This window comes from Rattus norvegicus, chromosome 14, assembly GCF_021556685.1.
Source record: "Rattus norvegicus strain SHRSP/BbbUtx chromosome 14, alternate assembly SHRSP_T2T, whole genome shotgun sequence".
NCBI classification, from domain to species: Eukaryota; Metazoa; Chordata; class Mammalia; order Rodentia; family Muridae; genus Rattus; species Rattus norvegicus.
In genome coordinates, this window is record NC_141547.1 from 43,741,714 (window position 1) to 43,766,878 (window position 25,165).

The 25,165-nt window shown below is 43.3% G+C and overlaps 1 protein-coding gene across 4 annotated transcripts; it reads left to right on the forward strand.

The window, feature by feature from the left end:
* Positions 1 to 3,949: 3,949 nt before the first annotated feature.
* Tlr1 (toll-like receptor 1) lies at positions 3,950 to 15,772 on the forward strand. Of its 4 annotated transcripts, none has more exons than XM_087583089.1 (4): positions 3,950 to 4,023; positions 4,481 to 4,822; positions 5,758 to 5,841; positions 13,124 to 15,772. In XM_087583089.1, the coding sequence occupies exon 4, from the start codon at positions 13,150 to 13,152 to the stop codon at positions 15,574 to 15,576; it is 2,427 nt and encodes an 808-aa protein (XP_087439215.1). In that variant the 5' UTR covers positions 3,950 to 4,023; positions 4,481 to 4,822; positions 5,758 to 5,841; positions 13,124 to 13,149; the 3' UTR covers positions 15,577 to 15,772. The 4 variants fall into 4 exon arrangements, with proteins under 4 accessions (XP_087439215.1, XP_087439213.1, XP_087439212.1 ...); XM_087583087.1 differs by having other exon boundaries at positions 4,481 to 4,818; XM_087583086.1 differs by having other exon boundaries at positions 4,481 to 4,818; positions 5,761 to 5,841.
* The last annotated feature ends 9,393 nt before the right edge of the window (positions 15,773 to 25,165 follow it).

Genomic DNA, 25,165 nt, shown 5'->3' on the forward strand with positions numbered 1-25,165 from the left:
TAATAGAGCTCTTGCCTAGCATGCGTAAAGATCTGGGTTTGCGATCCATCACAGGACAAATGAAACAAATAGACCAGACATAGGTGCATACCTATAATTCCAGCGGTTAGGAGACTAAGACAGAAGGATTGTGAGTTCTAGACCAGCCTAGGCTATACAGCAATATTCTTCTTCAATAATAATATCAAAGACCTAAAGAGTTAAAACAATCTTCCAAGAGAGGACATAAGTACACTGAATTTCCAACTATATAAACACAAAAGGAAAATGAGGGTAAATGAAATATAATAAAACACTAAAGTCTGTGTTTCAAGAAAGAGAAAATTACTCCAAGATAGGGAAAAATCTATAATTTATGTATCTAATAAGGAATTTATATGTGGAGTATGTGTAAAATACTATTACAACTCAATAATTAAAAAGACAGATAAGGGGCTGCCAAGAGGGCTCAGCATGTAGAGCGCTTGCTGCACAAGCTTAGGAATCTGAGTTCAATCCTTGGAACCCACATAAATGTGGAAGGAAAGAACTGACTCTACAAAGCTGTCCTGTGCCCTCCACGTATGCACCTTCTCCTCCAATACATCATACGCACATGAATGCATAATAATAATAATAATAATAATAATAATGATATTAATAATAGTAATAATAATAAAATTTAAAAGACAGATAGGACCTAGGATACAGTCTAACGGCAGAGCACCTCTATTTTGTTTCTTAATTTTATTCTTTCATATGTGTGTCACTCTGGGTGTGGGCTTTAAGACCCTCATCCTAGCTGCCTGGAAGTCAGTCTTCTCCTAGCAGCCTTCAGATGAAGATGTAGAACTCTCAGCTCTTTCTGCACCATGCCTGCCTGGATGCTGTCATGCTCCTGCCTTGGTGATAATAGACTGAACCTCTGAGTCTGTAAGCCAATCCCAGTTAAATATCATCCTTATAAGAGTTTCCTTGGTCATGGTATCTGTTCATAGTGGTTAAACCCTAATTGAGCCTCAAGGGTGAGAATGGGAAAGCTGGTTCTGACTCTCGTCTGCTATGTGGTGGTTTCAGTGAGGGAGAGATCCCATCTCCTCCCTTTGTCCTTGCTCCATTGGGTCATCAGAACAGAAGAGCTGGTCCTGCCCCTCACCAGCTACAGCACAGTAAAGCTGACTCTGATGGTGGGGTGTGGGTGAGTGGCCCTGAGGGTGTGAGTTTGAAGATAGCTGGTCTCGACAATTGTCCACTGTATGGAGATATTGGTGAGAGAGATGTGCTTCCCTTTACCCTTTACCACTAATGTCAGGCAGGACATTTACAGTTCAATAAAGCTCTTTAAAAAACAAAACTAATCACAAACCAACTTTGACAGTTGATTTATACTGTCCTGGATCCAAAAAGACATGCCTGGACATGGGACATGAGTGACAGAGAAGTGGCTGTGATGAAAAGTTGGGACTTAGGCTTGTATGTGTTTTCACGGCTCTGACAGTGTCAGCTAGCTTGGTGCTGTACAATATGGTGGCCGTTAGCCACATATGATCATTGAGCACTTGAAATGTGGGTGGCCCAAATGAGATAACTAGAGCACACTCCAGACTGTGAAGATTTGCAATTACTCACTCTCCCTTTCTCTGTCTATCTGTCTCTGTCTGTCTGTCTGTCTAATTGATAGTTTTGTGTTAGGTATACTTTTTTATATTATAAAATAAATAATGTTAATAATTTAATTACTTTAACAACTTTAAAAAGCCATATTCTCTGAGAGTTAAAGGTTTCCTTAGGAGAGGTGGCTATATTGAAACATGGGTATGCCAGGATTGATCTAAATGTCCTTTGTAGGGTCCTTTTAGGGCTGAGCATTCAGTAGTCACTTACTCAGCACTTTGACAAGCTAGGAGTCTCTTCATTAAGTGATGACCACTTCAGACAGAGGCTCCTCTGCCCAAGGTTGAAGGCACTGCTAGTCTATGTTGATAAACACTAAAGTTCAGAAGGCAGATTGCCAGTGGTAAATTCCCCCTCCAGGGCTTGTAACCTCCTGATTCACGGTAGTTTAACCAGGTTTATAGTACCAGGTACCAGGAAGATTTCCTTCCTGTTGACCAGATCTGACTCAAGAGCAGTTGATTACCTCATCACCTTTGTGCTACTACTGTACCAGTGAGTACATCCTCAGGCGTTTCTTTAGATCTGGGATTATAGAGCCTGTGCCTTTGAGCACTGTGGTAGATATTCTTGCTTGTTAACTACAGCTGGAATTAACTGAAAACCCAGCCTGCTTTGGGGTTTTTAGTTAATTGAATCTTTTGAGGCAGGAATCCAATCATTTGAGATCAGAAATCCCACCCTAAATCTGGGCCACATCTTCTCGTGGCAGCCTATTTAAGGGACAAGGAACAGGGGAGATTTTGCTCTTTGCCTGTTTGTCCTTGCTCTAGCTGGAATGGCCATTGCTTCGCTGTTACTACAGCCTACTTCTTTAAGATCCCAATGTTCGGGGCTGGGGATTTAGCTCAGTGGTAGAGCGCTTGCCTAGGAAGCGCAAGGCCCTGGGTTCGGTCCCCAGCTCCGAAAAAAAGAACAAAAAAAAAAAAAAAATCCCAATGTTCACTCCAGACCAGCCGAGATACCCATCCTCACGGACTGAAAACTACCGGACCCTTGTAGATAGCCACTGTTGAGCTAGCAGGGGCACAGCATGTAAACCACTCTAATAAACCACCTGTGTGTAAACACAGGGCCCTTTAGTCAGTTCTCTCCTCTAGGGAACCCTGACTAATACAGAAGCCAAGGGCTGAGTTCTCAGACATGCCCCGTCCCCAGTTAGGAGTTTAAAGGAAGAAGTAGTGGTGGGGGAACCAGCAAGTGCTGCTTTTTTTTTTTTTTTTTTTTTTTTGTCAGTTCCAGAACGATATCTAAACACACATTTTCTGATTAAACAAATTCTGAGTTGGGGACAGGAATAGTCAGGATCTGTGCTGGCTATCCTTGTTGTCGACTACTGGAACGGAATATTCTCCGCTAAACAAATTCAGAGTCGGGAATCATAGAAAGGTCAAAATGAAATCCCAGTGTTCTGAGTTTGGGGGAAGTGAACCTCATTGTCTGTAGAAGGTGGAGGGAGGGGAGGGGGTTCTGTGACCTCCACAATCACAGTGTGACTGGGCACCGGGCTGAGGACAAGCATGGAAACAGTTGTCACTTTTAGCTGTAACTGATCTTTTGTTGTTTGACCCCCAGCACAGATCCCTTAAGATGACTGGCCAAAACCAAGCTACAAGAAGCATCTTGGATCTTCTCTGAGAAAACAGAGCTTTGGTGGCATTTAAAAACAAAAGAGTTGGGGATTTGGCTCAGTGGTAGAGCGCTTGCCTAGCAAGCACAAGGCCCTGGGTTCGGTCCCCAGCTCCGAAAAACAAACAAACAAATAAAAACAAAAGAAAGCAAAACAAAAAACCCCAGAGTTTTAAAAAGTGATGTCTTGAAGAAAGTTGGAACATATCTGTGGAAAAGTTTTGCTCCAAATCTCATCTGAAAACTAGTGACCCAAAAGACATGACTAGTGTTTGTCCCCAGGCCTCTCACAAGTCATCTTTCCTCTTAAAGAGAAAAGAAATCTTCTGCAAAACTTTGATCTTGACCCCTGACTTCTACTGCTCAGTCATGAGACACTGAGGTGATCAAAAGGCCAGAGGAAAAGCAAACTAGATGAGACTCCCCAGAACCACTATCCAGCACTCACAGCTATCGTGTTGAGCAGGTTGGATTCAGACAATAACAATCTAGGAGTTCACTCCATTCATGGGGTCAGCAATGAGCCTACTGTTGTCAAATGTAGAACCATAAAGATACAACTCTATATGTGTACAAATCTGCAAATTAGTTTTCTTTAAACTGTAGTGTAATTCCAGGGATTAACAGTAGGTGACAGTAAAGAGTCCTTTCTGTCTGTGCAGAAAACAGTTACCAATTAAGTGTGGGAGGAAGTAGGTGCTTGAACTTCTTACTGCTCTGTCGGACAGGCAGGTTGTCTTGGTAAGTAAAAGAAATTACTCTATTTTTAAAAACAAGTAGAAATGGAAAACATCTCTATGATCAAGTTGTGGATGTTGTGCTCTAAGTAGCACAATTACTTATTGTGACTCTGTCATTTGAAACTAGTATTTATCCAACCTTCAGAGAAAAGCTTCCCTTTGTGTGATTTGTTTTCAAAACCTTGTGTGTTCCTGTGTGTGCACGTGTGCCTGCATACGTGTGTGTGTGTGTGTGTCTTTGCCTTTGTATGTGTGTGTGTTTGTGTGTGTGTGCCTTTGCCTTTGTATGTGTGTGTGTGTGTTTGTGTGAGTGAGTGTGTGTGTGTGTGTGTGTGTGTGTGTGTGTGTGTAAGGTGATGAGTACTTAGTTACAGGTGTTTTTGGTTTTAGGACAGAGCTGTTTTGATTTTAGATGACCTTCCTAACCTCTCTTTCTCCCCCATCCATATTCCTCTCAGTGAAATGTTCAGGAAGACCCAACATGCTGTGACCCACATACACTCGAGTGTGTTTACCAAGAGTCCATGAGTTGGAATGTGATACCTTCTTTGAGGCGCAGAGAGCGGAAGCTCAGTCTATCTATGCATTTGGAGGTGGTCCTTCGAGAGGAAACTAGGGTAGGGCTCCATCAGATCATCAGAGTAGAAGCCCACGAATAAATGCTGGAAGCTTAATTGAAGCAGGGTGCGACCGGAATGCACACAGATGTCCCCATCTCTGGCCATGTGCTGCCATGCGGTTCTTCTATCAAGGTCATCACAGGATGTGACTGACCCCTTGACTGTGGAGCAGAGCTGTAAGTAAGATGAACTCCTTTTTTTTTTCCCCCCAGAGCTGAGGACCGAACCCAGGGCCTTCCACTTGGTAGGCAAGCGCTCTACCACTGAGCTAAATCCCCAACCCCTGAACTCCTTTTCTTTATCAAGCTTCTGTCTCAGGCATTTCCTTATGCCAACCAAGGAGACTATTGAATAGTTCGTTTCTCCTGGAGAAGCACCGGGTTCTCCTTACTAGATGTTCTTGTCTGTCTCCTCAGACTATTGGCCCTGTTCTGGGGGTCTGGAAGTCAAGGCGAAATTTAAGTTTTGAAAATATTCTCCAAGCTACATCCAAGTTGCTCAGTGCAGAAGTTTCCAGAGCCATATGGGAAGTGGAGCGGAAGCGCTCTTGCCCTCTGTTGGGGCCTTCCAGGGCGGTTAATAGTTTACTCTGGCACAGGGAAAGCTTTTCATGCCCATTTGCAGAACTGAACTCAGAGAGCGAGATTCATTGTGTAGGTGTTGCCACTTAAAGCCAGTCCAACCCTGATTTGATGCTCCCAGAGTTTCTAAGCAGAGGTAACGCAAACATATCACTTCCTTATGTCATTTGGTGGCAGCTAAGTTTGTTCTGGATCATAAAAAAACGGACATAAATATATTTGAAGGTTTTTCATGCTTTTAAAGTTTCCTTTCAAGTTTTTCTTTCGTTCAATTAATGAATCATCCTTTTTGTGCATGTTTAAGTGGTTTGGGGTTCTAAAATAGGTGGAGGTCAGTGACTCTCAGTAAGACTATGATCCTAAATTATAGGAACTGATTAGGTAAGTGCAGAATAGAATTGAAGCACACTGTTCACACACTTGGGTCAGGCTGTTTCAGCTGTAGGCAGCTTCTAACCCTTTGAGGTTACTGCTGTTAAGGGAACAAAGACACTGCATCTTGCTCATGGAGACCTCTCCACATCTTATGCCCAGCAGGGCTGACTACTGCCTCATTGAAGTCTGAGCTTGACTTTGGGGAAAATCTCTGATTTAGTCGCACTCGGTGGCAACAACTAGGTAAGTCCAAGTCTTTTAAGCCCAGTATTGTTTACTCTGACCTGATTATATCGTGTGGTTCTGTCCTAGAGTCCTGAGCCCTGGGCAGTACCCAGGAATTACCCAGCAGGTAACTGGGTATTATTCTGACTCTCATTGTCTTCTTAACAATTGTCTCATTGCCCTAACGAGAATGGTAGTGGCCTTTACATGACAGGATCCTGGTGTTAGGGGGTGTAGCTCAGGGTAGACAGCTTGCCTGGCATGTTCTGAGTCTTGAGTCTGATCCCTGGAACTACACACACACACACACACACACACACACACACACACACACACACACACACACTCCAAAGCAAGAGAAATGTATCCTAGTAGTGTTATAAGCTGGAAGTCTATGTTGAGGGTTCCCTATGCTTGGGGCCTGGCAGAAGATCTCTTATTGGGCATGGCCATCTCGTGTCTTCTTGCAAAAAACAGGCAGAGAGCCCTATAAAATCCTTTTTATAGGGACCTTTATTCCATTTTCAAGACTTCTGTCTCCATGACCTCTACCTTCCCAGGGACCTGTGTCCTAATCCTACCCCCTTGAAGATTCAAATTCAGACGTTTCAAAGGGGCCCATTCGGCCCCACAACACCCACTTAAACATGGCTCCTTGTGTGAGTAGCTCTTTGCGGAGCTGGGCTAGGGTAAGTGGAACATTTAGGCCTTTGCAAGGGTAATCAATGCCACAAAAAGGCCGGCCTAGCTTTTACCATGAACTTTGATGTTCTGTCATCTTTCTTACTCGGAGTGCGTGTGAATGCTGCTGGTGAAGAACTCAGGCGAGCGTGGGCAAGTGTGCACACCCTTACAGAAACTAAGTCCAGGGAGGGTTCTGGAAAGCAGAGAGGTCTGCATGTGTAGCCAGGAACTTCTATAGCACAGGTTTATTTCTGAGAATTGAATTCTTTAGGTCTGCCTAGGCCATCTGATGTATGGTGGGGGACATGTGGGCAGGAATTTGGCTCTTTGTTTGTCCTGATGTCTTGTTTTTCTAGTGACATTCTAGGGAGTTTTAAAATTCATGGAGACAGCTGCACAACTATGCAGCCTTCGTTTAAAGCACCTCTAAGGTTCATCTTTCCCAACACAGCTCCCTTTGTTCTCATATGCCACTGGACAGGTGACAATAGGGCAGTATCTGAGGTAGGGTGGATCGATAACTTGAACAATGGGAATGACCCCAAACAATGTCTCACGCTTGAGAGGAGGAAAATATCCTTTTGATGAATAAATGAGTGAAAGATTTTCTGAAACTTTTCTATCCTTAAATTCCACCAGTATTGGCTGGATAAATGGATGGATGGATGCATACAAGTGCCCTCATAGGCTCCTGTATTTGACCATTGGGTCCCAGTGGGTGGTGCTGTTTGGGGAAGCTATGGAGTTTTTAGGTCGTGGAGCCTTCTGGAAGAAGTATGTGTCAGCGTGGGGGTGAGTTTTAAGGATTTATACCCTTGCTTCATGTCTTAGGGTCTTATTGCTGTAAGCAGACACCATGACCAATGAATGTTTTATAAAGGACAGTAGTTAATTGGGGCTGGCTTACAGGTTCAGAGGTTCAGTCCATTATCATCAAGGTGGGATGGTGCATGAGGAGTTCTACATCTTCACTGAAGGAAGCCAGGACCAGACAGCATCCTCAGGCTGCTAGGAGGAGGGTCTCCAAGCCCATCCCCCACAGTGACACACTTCCTCCAACAAGGCCACACCTTCTAATAGTGCAACTCCCTGGGCCAAACATATGCACACTATCACACCTCAGCCTTCCCCACCCCTCCAGTGTATGGATGAAATGTGATTATCCAGCTCCAGCTGCCTTGTACACGACAACGGACTCTGTCTCCCTAGAACGGGAAAACTAAACACACCCCTTCTTCCTCACGTTGCTTTTTTTTTTTTTCATGTTCCAATATAGTTTATTATATTAACACAGTAGAAAAGTGTAAGTTAAGGCACAGTACAAGGCTGTAAGGTATTGATAGTGAACATGTTAACTGTAGACATATCAATGCATTGGTGGGTGGGTGGGTTGTAGGATGTGGGGACATCTCTGCTATATACTTCCGATTCTATTTGATGCCATTCTTAACTTTTGAGTTGGTGGTGGATAGGGTTGGTTTGTATATTCTAAAGGAATTGCTGAATAATTACAAGGATATTAGGTCACACAGAGAGGTGGACAATAAATGACCATGTAAGGGGGACTAAAGATGGTCCAGATAATTTGTAATTAGGCTGTGGCCCTGCAATAGTTTGTGGATGCAGAATCACAATTCTCACCTCAGCGGTGACAAGAAACAGTTTATTCTGTAGCCAGAATAAGAGTGACCTAGAAACACAGATTCAATGTACCTCAAATTCTGTGTGCCAATGTGATAACAGTCTTATAAACTTTTTATAGTAACAGAAAAAAAGAAAATCATGAAATAAAAATACCTTTAAATATACTGTGAGAAACATTAGGAAGGCGTGTTATAGAAAAAGGTGGGAATCTCAACAATAGGCCTTGGTGATATCTGATGACATCTTTAGCCTTTTGGTTGGTGCAAGCCCAGTGGTCTGTTTGTATATTTTTTTTTATTAACTTGAGTATTTCTTATTTACATTTCGAGTGTTATCCCCTTTCCCGGTTTCCGGGCCAACATCCCCAGGCCCCCCCCCTTCTTTATGGGTGTTCCCCTCCCCATCCTCCCCTCATTGCCGCCCTCCCCCCAACAATCACGTTCACTGGGGGTTCAGTCTTAGCAGGACCCAGGGCTTCCCCTTCCTCTGGTGATCTTACTAGGATATTCAATGCTACCTATGAGGTCAGAGTCCAGGGTCAGTCCATGTATAGTCTTTAGGTAGTGGCTTAGTCCCTGGAAGCTCTGGTTGCTTGGCATTGTTGTACATATGGGGTCTCGAGCCCCTTCAAGCTCTTCCAGGTCTTTCTCTGATTCCTTCAACGGGGGTCCTATTCTCAGTTCAGTGGTTTGCTGCTGGCATTCGCCTCTGTATTTGCTGTATTCTGGCTGTGTCTCTCAGGAGCGATCTACATCCGGCTCCTGTCTGCCTGCACTTCTTTGCTTCATCCATCTTGTCTAATTGGGTGGCTGTATATGTATGGGCCACATGTGGGGCAGGCTCTGAATGGGTTTTCCTTCTGTTTTAATCTTTGCCTCTCTATTCCCTGCCAAGGGTATTCTTGTTCCCTTTTTAAAGAAGGAGTGAAGCATTCACATTTTGATCATCCGTCTTGAGTTTCATGTGTTCTAGGCATCTAGGGTAATTCAAGCATTTGGGCTAATAGCCACTTATCAATGAGTGCATACCATGTGTGTTTTTCTGTGATTGGGTTAGCTCACTCAGGATGATATTTTCCAGCTCCAACCATTTGCCTACGAATTTCATAAAGTCATTGTTTTTGATAGCTGAGTAATACTCCATTGTGTAGATGCACCATATTTTCTGTATCCATTCCTCTGTTGAAGGGCATCTGGGTTCTTTCCAGCTTCTGGCTATTATAAATAAGGCTGCTATGAACATAGTGGAGCACATGTCTTTTTTATATGTTGGGGCATCTTTTGGGTATATGCCCAAGAGAGGTATAGCTGGATCTTCAGGCAGTTCAATGTCCAATTTTCTGAGGAACCTCCAGACTGATTTCCAGAATGGTTGGTTGTACCAGTCTGCAATCCCACCAACAATGGAGGAGTGTTCCTCTTTCTCCACATCCTCGCCAGCATTTGTTGTCACCTGAGTTTTTGATCTTAACCATTCTCACTGGTTTGAGGTGAAATCTCAGGGTTGTTTTGATTTGCATTTCCCTTATGACTAAAGATGTTGAACATTTCTTTAGGAGTTTCTCAGCCATTCGGCATTCCTCAGCTGTGAATTCTTTGTTTAGCTCTGAACCCCATTTTTAATAGGGTTATTTGTCTCCCCGCGGTCTAACTTCTTGAGTTCTTTGTATATTTTGGATATAAGGCCTCTATCTGTTGTAGGATTGGTAAAGATCTTTTCCCAATCTGTTGGTTGCCGTTTTGTCCTAACCACAGTGTCCTTTGCCTTACAGAAGCTTTGCAGTTTTATGAGATCCCATTTGTCAATTCTTGATCTTAGAGCATAAGTCATTGGTGTTTTGTTCAGGAAATTTTTTCCAGTGCCCATGTGTTCCAGATGCTGCCCTAGTTTTTCTTCTATTAGTTTGAGTGTATCTGGTTTGATGTGGAGGTCCTTGATCCACTTGGACTTAAGCTTTGTACAGGGTGATAAGCATGGATCGATCTGCATTCTTCTACATGTTGACCTCCAGTTGAACCAGCACCATTTGCTGAAAATGCTATCTTTTTTTCCATTTGATGGTTTTGGCTCCTTTGTCAAAAATCAAGTGCCCATAGGTGTGTGGGTTCATTTCTGGGTCTTCAATTCTGTTCCATTAGTTTATCTGTCTGTCTCTGTACCAATCCCATGCAGTTTTTATCACTATTGCTCTGTAATACTGCTTGAGTTCAGGGATAGTGATTCCCCCTGAAGTCCTTTTATTGTTGAGGATAGTTTTAGCTATCCTGAGTTTTTTGTTATTCCAGATGAATTTGCAAATTGTTCTGTCTAACTCTCTGAAGAAATGGATTGGTATTTTGATGGGGATTGCATTGAATCTGTAGATCGCTTTTGGTAAAATGGCCATTTTTTACTATATTAATCCTGCCAATCCATGAGCATGGGAGATCTTTCCATTTTCTGAGGTCTTCTTCAATTTCTTTCTTCAGAGTCTTGAAGTTCTTGTTGTACAGATCTTTTACTTGCTTGGTTAAAGTCACACCGAGGTACTTTATATTATTTGGGTCTATTATGAAGGGTGTCGTTTCCCTAATTTCTTTCTCGGCTTGTTTCTCTTTTGTGTGGAGGAAGGCTACTGATTTATTTGAGTTAATTTTATACCCAGTCACTTTGCTGAAGTTGTTTATCAGCTTTAGTAGTTCTCTGGTGGAGCTTTTGGGATCACTTAAATATACTATCATATCATCTGCAAATAGTGATATTTTGACTTCTTCTTTTCCAATCTGTATCCCCTTGATCTCCATTTGTTGTCTGATTGCTCTGGCTAGAACTTCAAGAACTATATTGAATAAGTAGGGAGAGAGTGGGCAGCCTTGTCTAGTCCCTGATTTTAGCCTCACGTTGCTTTCATCACAGCAGAAAAACGTGACCAGTATGGAATCTAACCCTAATTCCTTGCCATGACCCACAAGGCCTTGAGTGATCTTGGCCCTAAGTCTCTTGTGTTTGCTTTACCCAAGGCTATCCCTGACTTCCCTGTTCCTCAGACCAGCTCACCTCAGTTTCACCCCAAGACTTTGTATTGGCCTTTTCTTTTGTAAGATGAGCTTTTCCTTTAGTTCTTTGGATTCATTTCTGTCTCTTCCTCAGGGTCATCTCAGAAAGGCTTTCTCTAACCAATCAATCAAAACGAATTACTCAGCATTGCCTCAGTGATTATTGTAACTCTGATTCCCCCCCCCCTCTCTGATTTACTTATTTCATGTATGTGGATACACTGTCGTTGTCTTCAGACACACCAGAAGAGGACATCAGATCCCATTACAGATGGTTGTGAACCACCATGTGGTTGCTAGGAATTGAACTCAGGACCTCTGGAAGAGCAGTCAGTGCTCTTAACCACTGAGCCATCTCTCCAGCCCCTGATTTGTTTCTCTAGATTATACTTAATCACTCCATGAAATTAAAATTAGTTATTTATTAACAGGTCTTTGTCTTGAGGGTCAGACTCTGTCTTCTTCTGTCTAGGCCCTGTGTTCTGTGTCTAGGCCCTAAAACATGGCTAGTGGATGAGTAATGTATATTGGCTGGATGAATAATGGACAAATGAATGAATGGATGAATGAATGAATGAACGAACAAATGACTGTTTACTGTGATCTTTATCAGCTTTTGAGTAAGACCAAAATTAGTCCCCAAAACCTGTACAGGTGACAATGAGTGATAGCAGGGAGGTCATGACACAGTGACCCAGGGGTCTCTTAGGAAAGTTGTGGGACACCTGAGCTTCTCTTGCCAAAGCATAAAAGGTCATGAAGTGAGTGTCGGCCTGGTTTCTAAATGAGTTTGAGAGGGTCAGAAAATGTTTAGTTAGGGTTACTATTTGTGTAATAAAACACCGTGACAAAGAAGGTTGGGGAGGAAAGAACTAATTTGGCTTACACTTCCATACCATAGTCCATTACTGAAGGACAGGAACTCAAACAAGGCAGGAACCTGGAGACAGGAGCTGATACAGAGGCTATGGCAGGGTGCTTCTTACTGGATTACTTCTGGCTTGCTCAGCCTGCTTTCTTATAGAACCCAGGACCGCCAGCCCAGAGATGCACCACCTACATGAACTGGGCCCTCTCCCATTAATCACTAATTAATGGATAGCTTACAGCTGGCTCTTAGGGAGGCATTTTCTCAATTGGGATTTCCTCCTTTCCGATAACTCTAGTTTGCATCAAGTTAACATTAAATTATCCAGGAGGAGGAGTTTCCATGGATCATTTGTGTTCCAACCCTACTGATCCTGCTATAGATCATCATGAGTGTACTGGCTTAAAGCAACAGCAATTTATTCTGGAGGCTGAAAACACAGAGCCAGGCAGTGGCAGGGCTGTGTTGTCTCCAGAGCCTCCTGCCATATCAAAAGTGGTTTGGGGCTAGCAAGATGGTAGAGTTGCTAAAGGCGCATGCTGCCAAACCTGAGAAACTAGGTTCAATACCTGGGTCTCGCACAGTGGAATAGGGCAACTGACTCTTCCCCTCTTCCCACAAGTTGTCCTCCACACATGAACTGTGGCACGAACACATACACACATTTACATATATATGTGTGTGTGTGCCACAGTGTCTACATATGTATATCTAATCATCTATCTATATCTACATTTATATCTAATCCAGATCTATTTCCCTATCTATCTGTCTGTCTGTCCATTAATCCATCCATCTACCCATCCATCTAGTCTGTCTGTCTGTCCATCTATCCATCCATCCACCATCTATCTATCTATCTATCTATCTATCTATCTAGTCGGTCTGTCTATCTGATTAGAGTTTTTATACTATCTATTGTTTATCCACCCCCCATCTAATTTATCAATCTTCCTGGTTTTGGATTGTATTAACCCTAAAGAATGTAGCCTCTATTTAATGAATCTCTAATAAGAAAAAACATTAATGCCTAATTTAATATATCCATGTTATGTCCTTTTTTTCCTAGGCTTATATCCATCTGGAGATGCTCTGATGAATAGCAGCAGCCTCAAGCATGTCTATTGCCACACAATGACTAAAACACAGTCCACCATCTTCTATTGTATTGTTGTCTTAGGGCTGATACTTATCAAAATCCAGTTATCTGAGGAAAGTGAGTTGATCATTAAGAGGCCAAATGCAAACCTTACCAGAGTGCCCAAGGACCTACCCTTGCAAACAACTACTTTAGATGTATCACAAAACAATATATCTGAGCTTCAGACTTCTGACATACTCTTGTTGTCCAAACTGAGGGTCTTCATTATGTCCTACAACAGACTCCAGTATCTTAATATCAGTGTTTTCAAATTCAACACGGAACTGGAATATTTGGATTTGTCCCACAATGAGTTAAGGCTGATCTCTTGCCACGCAACAGCCGACCTCAAACATTTAGACCTCTCCTTTAATGCATTTGATGCCCTGCCCATATGCAAAGAGTTTGGCAACCTGTCCCAACTACAGTTTCTGGGATTGAGCGGTTCTCAGATACAAAATTCAAGTGTGCAGCTGATTGCTCATCTGAACATCAGTAAGGTTTTGCTGGTGTTAGGAGACACTTATGGGGAAAAAGAAGATCCCAAGTGTCTTCAGCACATTAGCACTGAGACTCTGCATATCGTTTTCCCTTCCAAAAGAGAATTCCATTTTCTTCTGGACATGTCTGTCAGCACGGCCATCAGTTTGGAACTGTCTAACATCAAGTGTGTGCTTGAGGACAAGAACTGCTCTTACTTCCTAGGTACCTTAGAAAGACTTAGAAAGACTCAGAGGCTCTCAAATCTTACCCTGAACAACGTGGACACAACATGGAATTCCTTCATTAACATCCTTCAGCTGGTTTGGCATACACCAGTCAAGTCTTTCTCAATTTCAAACGTGAAACTAAAAGGTCATTTTAACTTCAGAAGATTCCATTATTCTGACACTTCTCTGAGGGCTTTGTCGATACATCAAGTTGTCACTGATGTGTTCAGCTTCCCCCAAAGTAACATATACAGCATCTTCTCCAATATGAACATCCAAAGTTTTACAGTATCTGGAACACGCATGGTCCACATGCTTTGCCCAGACCAAATTAGCCCATTTCTGTATTTGGACTTTACAGATAACCTTTTAACAGACATAGTTTTTGAAGACTGTAGAAATTTAATTAGATTGAAAACACTTAGTTTACAAAAGAATCAGTTAAAAACACTTGAAAATATAATTCTTATGTCTATGGAGATGACATCCCTACAAAAACTAGACATTAGCCAGAATTCTCTAAGGTACAGTGATGCGGGAAGCCCATGCTCCTGGACCCAGAGTTTGTTAGTTTTAAATTTGTCTTCAAACATGCTTACGGACTCTGTCTTCAGGTGCTTACCTCCCAAGGTCAAGGTCCTTGACCTTCACAACAACAGGATAGTGAGCATCTCTAAAGATGTCACCCACCTGCAAGCTTTGCAGGAACTCAATGTCGCATCCAATTTTTTAACTGACCTTCCTGGATGTGGAGCCTTCAGTAGCCTTTCTGTGCTGGTCATCGACCATAACTCAGTTTCCCACCCCTCCTCTGATTTCTTCCAGAGCTGTCAGAATATCAGGTCCATAACAGCGGGGAACAACCCATTCCGATGCACATGTGAGCTGAGGGAGTTTGTCAAAAACATAGGTCAGGCATCAAGAGAAGTGGTGGAGGGCTGGCCTGACTCTTACAGGTGTGATTACCCAGACAGCATTAAGGGAACCCCACTGCAGGACTTCCACATGTCTCCACTGTCCTGCGATACAATTCTACTGACTGTCACCATTGGGGCCACTCTGCTGCTGCTGGCTGCCATTGGGGCTTCCCTCTGTCTCTACTTTGATCTGCCCTGGTATCTCAGGATGCTATGGCAGTGGACACAGACCAGGCACAGGGCCCGGAACATCCCCTTAGAGGAACTGCAGAGGAACCTCCAGTTCCATGCTTTTGTCTCATACAGTGGGCATGATTCTGCCTGGGTGAAGAATGAATTACTACCAAACCTAGAGAAAGATGACATTCGGGTTTGCCTCCATGAGAGAAACTTTGTCCCTGGCAAGAGCATTGTGGAGAACATCATACACTTCATTGAGAAGAGTTACAAGTCCATCTTTGTGCTGTCTCCCCACTTCATCCAGAGTGAGTGGTGCCATTATGAACTCTACTTTGCCCATCACAATCTCTTCCACGAAGGGTCTGATAACTTAATCCTGATCTTGCTGGAACCAATTCCACAGTACTCCATCCCTACCAATTACCACAAGCTCAAAACTCTCATGGCACGGAGGACCTATTTGGAATGGCCCACAGAAAAGAGCAAGCATGGACTCTTTTGGGCAAATCTAAGAGCATCCATTAATGTTAAGCTGGTCAACCAGGCAGAAGCAACATGTTACACACAGCAATAAGAATACCCACCTCATCAGGAAGCTGCTTTGGGGAGCAACAACACTGGGGAGTTCTGGTAATGGTACCATTCACATCAGCAAGAAGCAAAAGATGTTTCTGTCTTTATGATGTGGGAATTCGTGCTTTTTAGCCCGACTGTGCCACTAGTGTTTGCTAATAAAAAGTAGCGGGGTACTATAATTTGGGTTGAAATCATTCACATTTCTCTTTTTCTTTTTTCTGGTTTTTCAAGGCAGGGTTTCTTTGTGTGGTCTTCACTGTCCTGGAACTTGCTCTGTAGAGCAGGCTGTCCTTAGGCTCACAGAGATTCACCTATGTCTGCCTCCTGAGTACTGGCATTTAAATTTTTTTTTTTATTGTTCTATGTTTATAGTGCTTGGCCTGCATGTATGCCTGTGCTTTCAGAGTGCCTTCAGAGGCCAGCAGAGGGCATTAGAGCCATTGGAACTGAAGTCATGGACAGCTGTTAGCTGCCATGAGGGTGCAGGGAATTGAACCTGGGTCTTCCGCAAGAGTAGCCAGTGCTCTTAATTGCTGAGCCACCTCTCCAGCTCCCAAACTGCTAATTTCAAACACTTAGGGGATACATTTGTTCCTTTGCTGTAGCCACATTTGTTGAATTTATCACAAAAATCAGAAGGCCTTCCCTTTGCAGATATCTGTGTCTGGACAGCGGTAGAAAACTCCAATCCACTTTTGGTTGACTTCCCCATTATTCTTTCTGGGTTCACCATGAATCCCTTCACTTTTAGACCTGGATGTTACTTTTCTACATAAATTGCCTGGATATAAAGCTCTTGTCTCGGTTTCCACGAAATGGCAGGATTGAAGGGACTATCAATTTAGTCTTTCAAGAAACCATCAGGGAATCAGGTCTGTATGTCTCCAGACATAGAAAGAGTAATGAAATAAGAACATACAGTGATGTCCAGCGATTATTTATGTGGCCATCTTAGAAATAATAGGTAATTAATCTCAGTACCTGGGTGGCAGAGGTAGGTGGATCTCTATGAGCGCAAGGCCACACTGGTCTACATATCGAATTTCAGAACGGCCAGGGCTCTGTAGAGAGACCCTGCCTCAAAACAAACCAAGAAACCGCAGTAGTTTAGGCTTGTCACTGAGTCTTGAAGGAAGCCTCATGGTGAAAAATGGAAAGGCTATATAAAAAAAGAGAGCAAAGGCTGGGTGCCCAGACTTATTCCTCAGCATGGTTGGGTATGGGGATTATGACCAATGAGACTAGTATATGGCTGTCAACAATGAAATAAAACCACATTACAGTCAGACATGGTGGTGCATACCTGCAACTCCAGCAACTTCCAGGCTGAGGTAGGAGGTTGCAGAATTCCAGGCCAGCCTGGGGTATATAGTTAGATCCTATCTCGAGGAGGAGGAAGAAGAGGAGGAGGAGGAGGAGGTGGGGGAGGAGGAGGAGGAAACGGAGTGGGGGCATATTGTTGATGGTCTTCACTAGACTACTGAGACTATTGAACTGGGAACTCACGAAACACAACTTATTGTCTATGGGACTCAACAGGAAGTGGCGATAAACCATGAAGCGAGGAAACTGGTATTCCGAAACGGAGTTGCAACAGTCCTTCTAACTGACGTCTTCCATTTCCTCCCGGTCTGCTACACTTCCCAAATTACACTTCTAGATTTTGCAATCCAGTTTTGACTCCTTAGCAAACAAGTTTATGGTAGTTTTGGGGATTTTGGTGCAGAGACCACTTTTGCACAGACAGAACTATTGAAGTTTATCGGCTTCCTGTTCTGGTCGGAATGTTCACAATCATGGTGTAAGCAAGCCTGGCTCCTTGTGAAAGTGGAGAGGGAAGTTCCTGCTCCCTGCTTCCTCTTGATTTGCGTCTGGCTGTTTGTCCCCTTGCTTTTCATCGTGTCTGCGTATCTGCCTGTCTGCACTTCTCCCTTTGCATGTCTGTTTCTGCATGCTCATTTCCCATATTCATATAGACTTCTATGGCCTGGCCTCTGTTTAATACTAATGTTCCTCTCTTAATTCACCTGCAATGCTCCCATCTTGGAGAAGGGCTCCATTCTGAAATACTGAGGTTCAGGGGTACAACCTGTTGGTTGGTGCAGTTCCACCCCCAACACCTCATAAGTCTAAAGAGAGGACCCTCTTAGAGATAATCCAACAAAGTCAGGATTTTGAGACATCAGATCAGTCCTGTATACGCACAGCTAAACTCCTGAGCAGCTGGAGGAGGTGGCAAAGAGGCTGCGACTGTAGCCAAGCTATTTCCTAAGGGAGAGCAGGAACTGACTAGGCCGTGGCACTAATGACACAGGGGTCCACTTGCTTGTGGGACCATCACCAACAGAGACTGACATAATTCCATTTTATGAGATTGCCACACTAGAGAGGGGCAGTAGAATGGCTGCTTTATGCAGGGACAGTAAGAGGGGACAGTGATTTGGTGATATGTTTGAGACCTGTGATATATTAGTGATCTAGTGATCACACTTCTGGGAATCTACCCCAGAGAAATGAGTCGAGACATGAACAAATATTTCTTTACAATTTGTTAAATTTAAACACTCCAGCTTTCCAGTGAGGGACAAATATATTGTGTTCATTTAAGGACATACTGTGAAGCCATTTAAAGTAGTAGAGTGAACAGGCTGCTGGGAAAGCTTTGTGGGTAAAGGGGTTCATTGCCAAACCTGAGGACTTCAGTTCAGTCCCTGGGAGTCACATATTATAAAGTAATAAGTGACTTCCTCAAGTTGCACTCTGGCCTCCAAATGCATGCCGTGACACAAGTGTGTACAAAACAAATGATGATAATAAGCTGTTACAGGTTGAGATGGAGAGTTTTGCGTTAAGCATTTTTATCATAATTTTTTACTCATAGAGGAAGCATTTTATCAGTAGAGAAGAATGCTTATACAACCATGACGTTAAGCTCAGCATACAGAACTGCAAGTACACCTCGGCTTCAGTTTTAAGACGTGAATAGAAAGAAGACCAGCTGAAATATGTAAGCAATGTTATCGCTGCTTGACCACACCTGCAGCTGAGTGTCCGTTTCGTTTCTACACTCTTCTGTACATGGAAAGTTTCCAATTGGCAAATAAATAAAATGAGGTGGAGAAGGAAGTTATAAATCTCTGCTCTCTTAAAAAATGCACTCTGGGAGTTTTTTTTTTTCTTGTCATTAAAGTTGATACACTAGTATTTCCTTGTTAAATGGACTCCAATATATTATATATATAATATTAAATATATATAATATTAAAAGTTTTAGCTGTGTCAGTGCTGCCCAAGTGTCCCCAAGGCTTATTTTTTGGGATTACCACTCTTTTTTCTTTTCCTTGAGACAAGACCTCATGTAGCCCAGGTTGGCTTCAAATTCACTGTACAGCAGAGATACCCTTCTGATTTCCCTGTCTTGTCCACCTCCCAGGTGTGTAGTTACAGGTGTGAACTGCTTCAGGTGGGGCTGAGGACAGGAGTCAGAGCTTGGTCCACACTAGGCAAGCACTCTCCCAACTGAGCTAAGACCTCAACCCTCTGTTTTCTTTTATTAGTAAGTAAAATGTCCCAGTTCCTAGTTTGCATGGTTACAGGAAAGCAACTTCTGTGAGAATTCAGAAATGAGCTGGGTTCACTGGCCCACTCACATTCTCCCTGCCAATCATCCCCTCTGGTGCCTCCTGTGATGGTTTGTATATGCTTGGCCCAGGGAATGGCGCTACTAGGAGGTGTGGCCTTATTGGAGTAGGTGTGGCATTGGAGTAGGTGTAGCCTTGTGGGAGTGGGTGCGTCACTGTGGGCATGGACCTTAAGACCTTCCTCCTAGCTGCTCAGGAGTCAGTCTTCTCTTAGTGGCCTTCAAATAAAGATGTAGAACTCTCAGCCCTTCCTGCACCAGGCCTGCCTGGACGCTGCCATGCTTCCACCTTGATGATACTGGACTGAACCTCTGAACCTGTAAGCCAGCCCCAGTTAAATGTCCTTATAAGAGTTGCCTTGGTCATTGTGCCTGGTCACAGCAGTAAAACCCTAAGACAGCTTCGCATTACTTCAGAGCACTTTCCCCATGTTCTGTGGTTGTGCCAGAGTTTGTGATGGACAGCATCTTAAAGCTAAGATAGGACCCCTTAAAATCAATCAAACAAACAAACAAACAAACTCTTTGGTGAGACCGTCCAAACAAATGGGTAATGAGGCTTAATTAAAAAAAAACAAATAAACAAACGACCCCTACCCCCCCCCCCAAATCAAAGCAAGTCAAGAAGATACTAGCAAACACTGTGCCTTGGAGCATGAGGAAGCAGACACTACTTGCTGATGACTTAGTCATAGGCTGGCCCAGAGGATGTGTCTCTTCTCTCAAGACACCTTAGAGTTATAAGTGTCTGCTAAACTTGAAAAGGTAGATAGCATTGTGGTGGTTGAACAAGAATGGCCCTCATAGGTTCATATATTTGAATGCTTGGTCATCATTAGGAGACGTGGCCTTGTTGGAGGAAGTGTGTCACTGGGTGGGCTTTGTGGTTTCAAATGCTCAAGCCAGGTCCAGTGTTTCTCTTTTCCTGTGTATCTGAATGTGAACTACGTCTGCCTGTATGCTGTTGTACTACCTGCTGTTCTGATGATATTGGACTAAACCTCTGAAACCATAAGCAAGTGCCAATTAGATGTTTTCCTTTGTACGAGTTGCCATGGTCATGGTGTCTCTTCACAGCAATAGAACTTTGACTAATGACAGAAGTTGGTACCAGGGACTTGGGTTTTGCTATGTCAGAATTGATCATGTTTCATGGTGGAATGTGGGCTTTGGGATTTCGGATTAGGAAAGCAGTTGAGTTCTGGCCTTAATGGGTCATCTAGTAGAAGCATGGGAGATGGTGGTGCTGAGCGAAATGTAAGATCATGACAGCCTGGCTCCAGAGAGTTCAGAAGAGAAGAATGTGATATTTTAGTAAAGAGTGTGGTTGATGTTTGCCCTTGTCTGAAAAGTCTGCTGAAGCTAAATTGAAGAGTTTTGGATTAATGGCATTGACAGATGAGATTTCAAAACAGCTTGGTATTGACTGTATTATGTGGTTATTAGTGGGCAGATCTATAGGAGCAAGCTGAGCAAGGAAAAAATGCAAAATGTACAGTTTGAGGAGAAAAGGGACACCAGGAAATGTAATGGAGCTATGTCCTGTGTTCAAGGAGATTAAAGAAACAGATTAAAGAAAAACCTGATACTAATATATATGAAGGGAGTGGTGACTTCAGGGAAAGACCCCACCCAGCTAAGATTCCAACTTGTGGAAAGGAGTTGAAGAAAGGTTTAAATAGTGAAGGAAACCATCAAAACCAGGAAGCTGAAGCAGATATAACTGAAGGAGAGGACCATGTTCCAGCCCCATCAAGCAGTAGAACATGGCGGCTTCAGCCACATGGTTCTGGCTTAGAGTCAAAGATACAGGAAAGGAGTTATGGAATCTCCCTCAGCGATTAAAGAAAGTCACCAAGGCCAGGCCTGAGTCAGGAGAGTTCAACTGGAGGTTCACAGAGGCTATTTCATGAAGCTGTGAAAGTAAAGTCTGGATTTTGTTGGAGACCCCAAGATGTTGGAGATGCCAGAGACATGGAAAGTCTGCTAAAGAGAGCAGAAATAGTGTGGAAATAGCCCCAGAAGAAAGAAGCGTGGTGCAGTCAATATGAAGGGAGTTGGAGGTCTGAAGAGCCCATTGGCATCAGATACAGAGATGCAGCGTTTGGAGTTTGCCTTGCTGGGTTTTGGTCTTGCCTTGGACCAGTATTTCCTTACCATGCTCTTTTCCCTCCCTTCTGGAATGGCTATACATACCCTGTGATATTGTATGCTAGAAGTATGTGACCTGCATTCCATCTTCATTTTACAGGGGTTACAGTTCAGAGAGTGCCCGAGTCTCAGAAGAGTGTTTGGATTTTAAACATCGTTCAGACTGTCATAGACTATAAGACTTTTGAAGATGAACTGAATGCACTTTTGCATTATGATATGGCTAACAAGCCTATGGGGGGGCAGGGAATAGATGTGGTGGTTTGAATAAGAATGGCCCCCACAGGCTCATATATTTAAATGCTTGGTCACCAGGAAATGGTGCTAATTTAGTGGGATTAGGAGGTGGAGCCTTGGAGTAGGTGTGGCGTTGACAGAGAAAGTGTATTGCAGGGGCAATGGGCTCTCTCTTCCCACTATCTATGGATCTGAATATAGAATTCTCAGCTACCAAGTTTGCTGGATGCTGCCATGTCCCCTACCATGGTGACAATGAACTGAACCTCTGAACTGTAAGCCAGACCCAACTGTGGATGCCTTTATAAGAGTTGCCTTGGTCATGGTGTCTCCTCACAGAAATAGAACAGTGACTAAGATGCTAGTCTAAAATGGCAGGGACGAGAGTGATGAATGTTATCTCAAATACAACATCTACATAGAAAAATGGCCAAATGAAATGAAAACTAAGAAGTGTGACAGTAGATTGCCAGAGTGTGTGATGTTGCAGTTGGCTACGTATCGGGATTTATATGGAACATAATGTAAACCCTGAACAACATAACCAAAAGTCAATAGGCCCCATAAGACTCCTGACAGTGTTGCTGTGCAAAAAGTGACCCACTGAGTTAAAGAAATGCTATCTTTTTGTTAATACTTATCTATTTGTGTGTATGTGGGGGGTGGAGTGGGCGACAATGACATAGTGTGTGTGTGTGTGTGTGTGTGTGTGTGTGTGTGTGTGTGTGTGTGTGTGTTGGAGGGCAACTTTGTGGGTTGGCTTTCCCCTTCACTTTTGCATGCACTCTGGAGACTGAACTTGGGTCTTCAGGCTTGTATGACAAGTGCCTTTATCATCTGAGCCATCTACCAGCCTTCATTTTGAACTTGAGAGAGTCTTATGTATCCTAGTCTGCCTTTGAACTCATTATGTAATTAAGGATGACCCTCTTGCCTCAACCTCCCCTCTACCAGGATTACAGCAGTGTGCTACTAAGCCTGGGTGTCTTCCCTTTTCCATGGCAGATATGAACAGGTGTGGCAGTGTCCTGATAAACTCCTGACAATAGGTAGATTCCAAAGGGGGAAAAGCTTTGAAAAGTCATTAACATTCTCTTCAATATTTATGTCGGATATAGACATTTCTTGTAGAAATTCAATAAAACGATAAATAGAATTCTGATTTTCTGACTGGTGTTTGTCAATTTTGTGATAAAGACAGACAGACAGACAGACACACACACACACACACACACACACACACACACAGTCCCTTTCATGGCCAATTTCAAGGTGTTAATATGACACTGTGACATCATTGAAGGTGGAGTTGGACAGAGATGGGCATGAGTATTCCAAAGCAGTGTTTTTACCATGCAGTAGACAGAAAGGCTGTCTAGGGCACAGCCATGATGAGTATGCAGTAGAATGATCAGGAAGTAAAGAGTTTGAGTGCTTACTATTTTTGGTTTTAAGGCCATTTATTCAGACACGAAGTTATCTGAACTCAATTTTTAGTGTTGGTTGCTTTTAACTGTCTCACAAAACCCTTAGCAGTTAGAAACTGGCTCCCATAAGGGAATGTGATCTGAAGTGTTAGAAAAGCTCTTAGTAAGCACGATTCAGTGTGTGCTGGGTTTTTTTCCACCTTCAGTGAAAGCAATGGCATGTGGCTTCCATGCAAACTAGGGAATCTCGAGGGAAATCCTTGAGCTGAAGTGTGTGACAAAATGTTTATCACATGCATGACCTCTGTAATTCAGCCTCGGATCTACAGGAACTTCTGACTACAGTCACAGAAATAGCTATAGTAGGTGTTGGGTGTAGCTGAGTGGTATGGACATGTGTATGGTCTTGGGTGTAACTGAGTGATGCAGACAGACATGCTTACCTTGCACATGACCTTGGCTTCCATCCCCAGCATCACAAACAAGAATAAACTGCTGGAGCTGAGCAGACATGGAGCACATCCCTGAAATTCTAGAGCTCAGGAAACTAAAGCAGAGAATTGTAAGTCTGAGAAAACCCAGGGCTACAGGCTAGACCTTACGCCAAGAATGAAACAAAGAAGCAGGTGGGAGACGACTCCGTGGGCAAAGTGCTTGTTGCGCAGTGTGAGGACCTGAGTCTGGGTCCTCAGCACCCACATATAAGCTGGGTGTGTGGCAGCCCAGTGCTGGGTGTCAGGTGACAAACAGATCACCTGAGCTCACTGACTAGCCAATGGATCAGCAACAGGCCCAACGAGAGACTCTATCCTAAAAAAAAAAAATAACTTGGAGAATGATTTAGGAAGACACCTGAATGGACCTCTGGCCTCCTCGCTCATTCACACTGGTGTGCACGGCCATACCCACACCCCACACCCACACAAACTCTTCAAAACCAAAACAAAATGGGAAAGTATACATTTAGTGAGAGATAAAGACTTACAGACTTTCTCTTTTTCCTTTCTCCCCTTTGTCAATCCCTTATTCACTGTTATTAAAATTATTTTGTTTCATATTTGTGAGTGTTTGCCTGCCCTTGAAAGATGTATTTGGGGGTTGGGGATTTAGCTCAGTGGTAGAGCGCTTGCCTAGGAAGCGCAAGGCCCTGGGTTCGGTCCCCAGCTCCGGAAAAAAAAAAAAAAAGAAAGATGTATTTGTCTCTAGCCCTTTCCTCTGATACCTTTTCTCCGATCTCCCCCCCACCCCTCCCTCCTTCATTTTCCTCCCCTCCTCTCTCATCTCCTCCTCCCCCCTGCTTCACGGGTACCACAAGGTGATTAACTTTGCTACATAATTTGTTCCGTGCCATGGTGTTCTGCTTCACCAAAGGCTCCAGGTGACAGGGTGACATGAGCATGTACAGTCATCTCTATAAAACAGAATGAAGTCCTTCTCATGTTCTTGCAAGACCATGGCTGGAATTACTCTCTTCCTATCATTTTCCCACTCTATCTAATTCCAGGGGCAGAGTAACTGACCTGGGTCTGGAAGGAAGGCAAGCCCAAGGTGCTCCAAGAAGCCCGAATGGCAGCTCTGTTAAGCACATAATTAAGTAAACATGAAATATCTGAGGATCCAACAACTTTATGTGAAGGAATATACATATCTGGTCTCCCTTCTCATAGCATCCATTTTCCCAAGGTGACATAGATGTCTGATGAGGAGAGGTGTCCTGTGCACTTAGTGGATATTATTCAGCCTTTAAAAAAGGGGGGTTATTCGGAGGCATGCTGGAACATAGAAGAAACAAAAATAAGGAAGGTACTAAGTAAAATAAGCCTATAAGAAAAAAAGAATAAATAATGTCTGGCTTCACTTACAAATGGTGCCTAAAACCATCGTACTCTGAGACAGCAGATACCAGAGGGTGCAAAGGGCAAAGTGGAGAGGCAGTGTTTGTTGATGGGCACTGAGCTTCGGTTTGTGACGATGGATGAGGAAATAGTTCTGGAAGTGGAGAGAACTGAACAAACACAGGGATGTCCTTAACACCGCAGAATCACTGCCTGACAAAGGCAAGTTTAATTTCTATTTTACTACAATTAAAAACAAAAAGGTGTTCTTCCGTGTTAACTGATGTAACGTTCAAT

Excerpts from the sequence above, each read along its gene's own strand:
- Tlr1 (XM_087583089.1), top strand. The coding sequence starts at position 13,150 with ATGAATAGCAGCAGCCTCAAGCATGTCTATTGCCACACAATGACTAAA.